The sequence below is a fragment of the Gymnoscopelus microlampas genome (genome assembly GCF_963454915.1).
Source record: "Gymnoscopelus microlampas genome assembly, chromosome: 10".
NCBI classification, from domain to species: domain Eukaryota; kingdom Metazoa; phylum Chordata; class Actinopteri; order Myctophiformes; family Myctophidae; genus Gymnoscopelus; species Gymnoscopelus microlampas.
The window spans coordinates 41,283,061-41,292,283 of NC_139947.1; the positions used below are offsets into that span (position 1 = coordinate 41,283,061).

Here is a 9,223-nt window from a genome sequence, read left to right on the forward strand (position 1 = left end):
TGTGTGTGTGTGTGTGTGTGTGTGTGTGTGTGTGTGTGTGTGTGTGTGTGTGTGTTTTCAGATGATACAGTGAAGTCAGAAAGCAGTTCAACGTCTGACTCAACAGGACATGACAATGGTAACACACACATGTTGTGTCGTGGTGCAGCTTGATGTGGTACATGGATAGGGTAGAAAATGAGCAGGGGAAGAGAGCTGGTTACTCCCAGCAGTGTGTGTGTTAAGCTCTCGCTGTGAAACAGTGGGGTTAGCCACGACACAGGGGGAATTGACAATGACTTTATAAAACATACAAAAAAAGAAACAATTGATCATTCTTAATTGTCAACTAGAACATTATTTGTAAACCTATACCTCACCCTTGCCGTTTGTCCAGCATGCCAAAATACACAGTGCATCAGTACTTCCATGTTTGATATTGAAGCACTGGTCTAGGTGAAGAAATGTGTAATTATGTCATTATGTCATTATGTCTATTGCAAGAAGCTGATGTAGTGTCGTTTAGTGCTTGTCAATTTTTCAGGAAAGATGATTGGAAAACCTGTTAGTTTGGCTTGTATTCTAATGTTTACTATAGTTTCTCTTTTTATTTTTAAAGATACTTTTCCAGCTTAGTTAAGTGAGCTTCTTCTTCACACAGAGCCATGTTGATGAGTAGTACTACAGCTCAGGGGGTGTTGGGTGACAACTAACCTACAATGCAGGGATTCCGCCAGACCAGTTCAGTGGCGCACCACAGAGACTGAATTTATCACCACAGAGACTGAATTTATCACCACAGAGACTGAATTTATCACCACGGAGACTGAATTTATCACCACAGAGACTGAATTGATCAGCACAGAGACTAAAAGTCAGAGAAATATGCCACTATGGCATAATGTAGTTGTGTTTTCCATCATATACATGATACCAACGCATCACACGATAAAACAGACTTACACAGTATGACTTATAAAATATAAAGTATGAACCCAGTTATATTGTATTAGTATATTGTATTCTGGTATAAATATTGAGGTATGAACTTTTGTCCATATTGTGCAGCCACAGCATTCGCATGCATGAGCACCTTCTCCAGTAGCACCCCCTTCTGTAACACCTAGACTTTTGTTCTTGCAGGAATCCCTGCAATGTGTTATATAACTTGACACTCCACTCAATAGCTTTGCTTCCATTACAAATAGTTTGGTGACCTATATATAGTCTTATCCCTTGTCCATTCCATTTCTGTCCACTCCCTCCTTCCATCGCTCTGGTAACTATCATAGGACGCTGTTTCTGAGTGTTGTTGTTAGAAGTACATGGTTGATTTGGTTGTTTGTTATGTTGCTGATGTAGCCATTATTCTACTGTGTTTTTTCAGAATGTCGCCCCCTGGTGTATAGTGTATCTCCTGTGGAACTCTACTATCATGACCTCAGAAATCGGAAGAACTCACTGGCAACTTCCAACAATAGGTATATTATGCACACACACACTTTGTGAGGTTATGCCAGGTTCCTCCACCTCTCTTTCTTGCCCTCTCTCTCTCGCTCTCTCTCCCTCTCTCTGACAAACACACACACACACACACACACACACACACACACACACACACACACACACACACACACACACACACTCACACACACACACACACACACACACACACACACACACACACACACACACACACACACACACACACACACACACACACACACACACACACACACACACACACACACAGAAATACAGACACAGACACAGAAAGACTTGTATACATTGCTTAATACAATGATACTCCTTCACATCCTAATACTAATGTTTAGGTTTGTGTGTGTGTGTGTGTGTGTGTGTGTGTGTGTGTGTGTGTGTGTGTGTGTGTGTGTTGGGGGGGGGGGGGGGTGCTCTAGTCCTAGCCGTGTGTCCAATCCAGAGGGGAGCAACGTTTTGACCACGCCCCTCCTGTCTCGTAATGGACAAATCACAGTGCACATCAGGTGAGCCTCAGCCTCTTGGTTTACCCAGAATCCATCTGAGTTGTATTTGACCAGAATTCATCTGAACTGGTTTTGTCCGGGAGACTCTCCATAGACACGTGATGAAACCATGTGATAGATGAAGACAGCCAAAGACCTCATCCACTAGCAAAGCCATCAGGCCCAGAAACTCTTTTTTGCCAGTATGTAGGACATACAGGAACTGGTTTCGGTTGAGGTGCAAAGAACATGAAACGTAGGACAAAGCAATTTATAAGACAAATATCAGTGTGCATTGCAAACTGCAGTGTGTAAGATGTGTAGGACTGACAAACAGTGATAGCTCTAGGAAGTATACATTTGCCATGTAGTGACAAATTAATAAGTAATTAAAAGTATTGGCAGTCACTTCTCTTTCGCTCACTTTTTCCATCTGAACCCTAATTTATGCTCCGTCACGCGATCGTGTCACGCGCCGAGAACGGCAGAGAATAGAAGACCTACAAGTGTGGGGAGCTTGTAAATCTGCTATGTTCGGCACAGGACACTGACGCGGGACGAATTTGAATCACTCTCGACTCTCTCTTCTCTCCTCCACAGAGCAGAGGAAGGCCAAAACCACAGACTCCCCCAGCCTAACTTCTCTCCAGATGGCTCCTCCCCTTCAGTCCCCAGCCAACCAGGAGGGAGGGAGGGGGACGGGGATAGAAGCAATGAGGGCGGGGTCAGTTCCGAAGAGGAGGAGGGAGGTGTGAATGGACACAACAGAACCACCAACCATGAAATGGGCAGAAGGGCAGAGAGAGGAAGAGGAGGTTATAGTGACATCCTGTTGGACTACATCTGGAGCAAACAGCAGAAGACAAACATACAACGGCAACATTCCCAGGGCAACTCCAGACAGCCAATCGTGTTTCAGCACTACAGTGAAAACCCCACCGCCCCTGCTGTGTCCAGGAACCTGCCATGTGACACTCATCGGGCCAAAGTAACTCGGACTAAATCCTGTGGGCCGTTTCCACAGCAGCACAACCAAGCTGACCTTCCATTCCATCACTCTACTCATCCTCACCTCCAGCCTGACCCCCACCCACACCTTCACCCCCCCTCCAGGCCCCCTCCCCCTCCTCCGAACCAGGAGGGACAGCTGGAGGAAGCCACAAGGAATCTACACAAAGCCCTTGCACTGGAAGGTAATAGTACTGTACTACTACCACTATTACTATTCTACTACTACTTGTGGTACTACTTGTATCAGTACTACTTCTACTAGTAATCCTCATAAAATTCATCATTTTACACAAGTTTAAAAGCAAATGTGATTTGGTGGGTTTGTTTTGATTGGCAGGTTTAAGGGATTGGTACATGCGGAACACCTTAGCCTCCGGCCATTCTAATCAGCTGAATGGAAAGGTCAATGCAAAGGTGAAAGGTCCCGTCACCGGGGGAGGGGCTCTGCAGCGCAGACGGACCACTCACGGTGGGACACAGATGTCAGCCTATCAGATGGAGACAAATCTTCAGTACCCACCCACCACACATCATAAACCTGCAACACACCTGCCCCACTCAGCCACTTTCCATGGACACCCATTGCATGGCAGGTCAGAGTGTGTTTATGAAAGGTCCATCTCTTATGTGAATCCCTTCTCATTATAATGTAGTTTGTGGTTTCAAATACAGCATTTACGTGTGTGTGTGTGTGTGTGTGTGTGTGTGTGTGTGTGTGTGTGTGTGTGTGTGTGTGTGTGTGTGTGTGTGTGTGTGTGTGTGTGTGTGTGTGTGTGTGTGTGTGTATGCGCGCGCGTGCAAGTGTGCATGCGTGCGTCTGAGAGAGACAAATGAGAGAGAATACTTGAATTTCCTAAATACAAAAGGCAAATTGGAGTAATTCCCTCACCCTTTCCCTCTGTTGCCTTTTCTGTCTTTCATCTTTGTCCCTCTTATCTTGTCTGTCTGTCTCTCTCTCAGGTCTATGGATAGCTCTCTCTACCAGGACTCCTTCCCAGCCCAGAAACAGGAAATGCATCAGAAGGAGAAAACAACAGAACTACCTTCTCCTGGCACCCTAGTCTGATCCAAGTACCAGGACACCTGGACAGTTAGACAGACATGTCTTTTAACCAATCCTAGGCTGGTATCCTTGATGACGGCCATTGATTGTTGAATTGGCTGTTTTTTCTGTGTGCTGGTACCATGCACTGACATTCTTTTAAAGGATTCCACTCATTTAACTGACACAGACAGTGAGAAGAGAACTTCAACAGGCCACATTGGTTGTTGATTATATGGCCATATTGGCCATTATCTGTTGTGGCGATTGAAGCTTGGAGATTGTTACAGGACTGTTCCTCTGACCAGCTTGACTGATATTCACACACATTCATAAGAACAAACATTTAAAACAAACATTCTGATTCCAACTGAAACTAGTTAGCTAGTTATTGGAATCTGTACCTGCTGTATTTCAGTGCTAGCTCATGTTAGCTGGTCATCAGTGCCAAGCTTGTGGAGCTTTTCCACTTGTGGACAGTGGACTGTTAGCACCTGGTGTAATTATTTCCCAACAGCTAGTGAATCTAAAGCCACGCAGTGTTTGCACGTCTGCTATATGTACTGTACCAACCCATGGTACCGAAATACGCCAGGTATGTAAAACAATTTTAGTAAATGGTTTATTAACGCCTGATTTATACTTGCGCAACCGTGTCTTGCACCAAAAATAGCTGATCTACATGCTTGCAACACGTCGCATTGTGAGTTTGTAGATCAGCTATTTGCGGTGTGCAACACACCAACATGTAACTAATTATAATGCGGGCTTAACAGTAGCTTGTCTTCAGTGCCACTGCTAAAATACCACACGAAGGGGTGTATTATGTGGGATGTATACAGTAGGTCCCTGCTCAGGAGCACATCGGCAGTTTTGGCAGTACTTTCTGTACTGCGGATTGAACCAGCAGTCCTGAATGGATTCTATCATCATCTCTGTCTATAACTGAGTGAACCTGTTGAAACCAACTGTCAGCCAACTGTCATCACAACGACCAAACTAAACCCTCTAAACCAGGTCTAGAGAGGTCATACTAACATGGTGACATCACATCCTGTGTATATGTATGTTGAAGCTCTAGTCTTAAGATGTCCTTACACTTTCAATTCAGGTTCTCCTGCTTGTACAATCAGCTCAGATAGCCTACTAGAAAAAAATATAATAATCAATACGCCAATGTTTTATAATATGAACTGGACTTTTGATATTCAGTGTTTTTGCAGATGAATTTTGTCAGTCCAAAAGTTTTTAAGTGAAATCAGCAGCCTAATGGACAGACACGGGTCTACTGTCCTAGCAAAACAACCAGCAAGTTATTTAAAAAAAAGGTTTATATATAAATATATATTCCACTTTTGATAATCAGTGGAAGATTTCGATCAGGTCATAGTGCTTTAAAGCCAAATGAACAGGATTAGTGACTCAGGTTTGTACTGGAAGACACCAGCCTGCTCAGGACAGGCCACATGGTGTCCAATACAATCAAAGCACAATAGAAATAAATGTGTAGAACAGACATTTCCATCTATAGCAACGCTGTGCGTTCGTGTCAAACACACAGAAGAGGAAGTAATCAATGTGATGCATTTGTTCAATGTGAGGATGCACTGGTTATGGTAGCAATAAGAGTCATTGGGTCCCCCAGCAAAGTAGGTGGCTGCAACACGGAAATAGAACCCTTATAACAATCTATGCTTTTATATGTATATGGGCACGATATTGATCATTCTAAATGTGGATAGCTTGTGCCTGTCCTTCTAATGTTTAACAGGTGTCAACAAGACGGGACACGCTTTCCTACGCAGTCACTGTTGTTTATCCCCGTTGGACAGACAGTATTGGTGTCTCTGTAGGACACACACAACCATTAGTGTTGTTTGTCTCTGCAGGACAGACAATTGACACGTTTTTTCTCTGTAGGACAGGGAATGACAAACTATGACAAATAAAGTTGAGTCTAATCTGCTGTAAAATAAGGGATGTGCATCCAGTGTTTATGTGAGTGGATTTGTAACAGTCTGTGAGAGGCAATAAGAGTCAGCTTCACCGCCATCAGGTCTTATTTGGTTGTTTGGTTGAATTAGCTCAACAAATGCAACTCAACTGACTGACTGACTGATTGATTGAATTATCAATCAGCTGATTGACTGATTTGTTTTTATATTATGTATTGTGGAAATGATCAGAGTAACATCTACTCAGCCAGTCTGTTACACTGACAAATTGTACATGTCAAATGAGATATGCATGTATTGAAATGAAATGTATGTTTGTTCTTTTTAAAGTTGTGAAATTGTGTTTGTTTAAAAGGTGATAAAATATGATATTGTTGACTTGTTCCAGTGCATCAAATGACTAAAGAAAGACCTTAAGGCAGTCAGGTTTCTATTCTGTCCACTTGGTTTCTCATCTCCACCATTCAGAGCTGGTTTTCTCCATAGGAGCCAATTCCAATGGAACGAGTTGCATAAAATAACAGTTATTAAAAATAAAATGACACTTTAACACTTTAAAATTAATGATTTGAAAGTTATTGAGTTTGAAAGGTAACATTGAGTCGCCATAAGCTCTGTGGTGTCTGTCCGTACTGAAATATGTTTATCACATGTTTGGAAGGCTTCAAAGACCAGGGTAAGAATCTGCGCCTAGGCTAGGATTATCAAATACTGCCTGGTACACAGAGCTAAAGCTTTAAGTACTGGTAGTTTAGTTGCGCAAAAGGTGGGTTCTCACTTCTCAATCCATTAAGCATTAAAATGTGTTTCTATTTAGTTATTGCTAGTTGATATCTAAATAGTTATTGGAAATGAACTGATCGATCAATGACGATAAACTACAGAATTATCGTGAAAACCAATGGTCTGCTCTATGCAGAAATACCCAGCAAGGAATTGTTCCACTGGAGAGCTATTCTGTACAGTGAAATACAGCAGAATTGTTCTACTGTGAAAGACAGTACACTTGTGCTACAGTAAATGTCCATGTCATGGCAGAACAGTTCTAAGCATGAACTCTTCAGTGAAATAGACAGTAGAACTGTTCTACAGTGAAATAGACAATAGACCTGTTCCAGTGAACTTTTTGTGTCGTGAAGACAAACCAGGGCCAGACTACAACCTGTCTCTCCCTTAACCTTAAGCTTGATTTATACTAGCTTCAGAGCAGCGTTTGGTCCGGCCCTTCTCTGTGTGCGCTCACTCACTCTTCAGGTGTGCGTGCGTGTGTGTGTGTGTGTGTGTGTGTGTGTGTGTGTGTGTGTGTGTGTGTGTGTGTGTGTGTGTGTGTGCGTGCGTGCGTGCGTGCGTGCGTGCGTGCGTGCGTGCGTGCGTGCGTGCGTGCGTGCGTGTGTGCGCGTGCGTGTGTGTAAAGTGAACCTGTTCTTCCTGACTCAGATCAAATGATGGACTGGGGTTTTCCACTGTTGAACTTGCACTATTTGTAAACAAAATGATGTAAATCATATTTGAAATATGATTGTTTTTATTTTTTCCAGATCGGTTCTAGCTTAAACTGACACTGTAAGAAAACATCTAGGCTAAGAATGGAGAACAGATGGTTCTCTGGATGAAACTGTAGGCTACATTACAGACAAACAGACAGACAGACAGACAGACAGGCCTCTGGTAAAAGAAGTCTGTAGACTTTATCAAATGTATTTTCCTCAGTACTATTGGCTGTTAGTACTGACTGTTATTTAATCCCTGTTCTCTCCCGTGTATATAGATTGTTATTATGCTGTCTGTACCAAAACTCTAGCAGCCATAATGAAACCTGCATGCTCCTCTCACACCAGGACTAGTCCATCCATCTGGACCAACAGGTTGACTTAATGGCTCAGACTTGTGACTGGACTGTTCTATGTAAAAAACCTGTTGATGTGAGTCCTCTAGGCCCCCCCTCAATATTTTCAGACAAATGAAATTAGCATCTCACATGATCTCAGCTATTTGATTCAATGACAAGGTTATTATTAAAGTGTGTTTGAAAAATCTGAATGTGATAGTAAGTATTTAAAGGAATTGTTATGTATATGAACAAACTCCACACATTCTGTAAAATAAAACATTTTCTATCTTTTTAATTGTACATTTCTCTATTTGTAGTTTTTCCTGAATGGGTTTCTGTGGTCAGTCATACTGCTCACTGCTGTTTGCTGTTTTTGTTTTCGATTTTTGGTTAAAAAACAGTGTGCATGTGTGCTGCCAGACAGTACTAAAATGTTTTACTCAAGTAAAAGTATCAATACTGCAATATAGAAATACTCTGGAAAAGTCTGGAATAAAAAAATGTACTTGAGTGAAAGTACAAAAGTATTGATATCAAAATGTACTTAAAGTACAAAAAGTTGAAAGTACTCTTTATGCAGAATGTCCCATTTCACAAGTTTTCAAATGTATACATTTTTAAATGTATACAAATATTTTGAAAATAGCCGAAATGTATTTAGGGCTGAAGTGGTTAATGTATGTTTTGTAATAATAATCAAAATCTACAAAGTAACTAGTAAGTTTTCAAATAATTGTAGTAGAGTAAAAGTACAATATTTGCCCCTGAAATGTAGTAGACACAACAGACACAAAGAGTAGCCTAGAAGTAAAAGTATTGAAAATTGGAAGTACTACACTTGAGTAAATGTACTCAGTTACTTTCCACCACTATCTTTTACTGTGCAGACTTTATAAAATTGTCATAATGTTAATAGACTTTATGCACAGCAGCCATATTAGGAATGAATTGGGCCCCTTCCTTACTTCCTTCACAGGTGTTACCAATGATACTAATTAAGGCTCTGTTCCATTTAGTGTGGCATTGTGGTTGTCTTCTTATTTATTATTATTATTATTATTTCTTATTTTCAAGGACCCCCATAACTCTGAGATGGAACCAAATTTGTACACATTTCCATTTGTTACACACCCACCATAAGGGGCCATTTGGGAACCAAATGGGAGTGTTTCTAGTGAGCCAACATGCACAATATCAGCACCCTGACCAGAATGGAACAGAGCCTTCATTAGTATCATTGGTAACACCTGTGAAGGAAGTAAGAAGAGGCCCAATTTCTTTCCAATATGGCTGCTGTGCTTAGTGGTCCAACACCGCCCCCCAGAGGCGAAACTTGAGTTTGGAAAGAAAATGTAGACTTCAAAGTTAGTTTCCTGTAAGTATCGTACAGTAGGCTAGTAGGAGGACCAACCTACTAAAG

General features: G+C 41.8%; 1 protein-coding gene across 2 annotated transcripts in view; it reads left to right on the forward strand.

The window, feature by feature from the left end:
• ccdc120a (coiled-coil domain containing 120a) overlaps positions 1-5,156 on the forward strand; it is a 19,662-nt gene extending 14,506 nt beyond the window's left edge. For both annotated transcript variants that reach the window (XM_084069291.1, XM_084069290.1), the window contains exons 6-11: positions 62-118; positions 1,367-1,460; positions 1,899-1,985; positions 2,565-3,157; positions 3,313-3,568; positions 3,936-5,156. In XM_084069291.1, coding sequence (XP_083925417.1) covers positions 62-118; positions 1,367-1,460; positions 1,899-1,985; positions 2,565-3,157; positions 3,313-3,568; positions 3,936-4,041 — 1,193 coding nt within the window. In that variant the 3' untranslated portion in view covers positions 4,042-5,156. The remainder of the gene's footprint in view (positions 1-61; positions 119-1,366; positions 1,461-1,898; positions 1,986-2,564; positions 3,158-3,312; positions 3,569-3,935) is intronic.
• Positions 5,157-9,223: the final 4,067 nt, after the last annotated feature.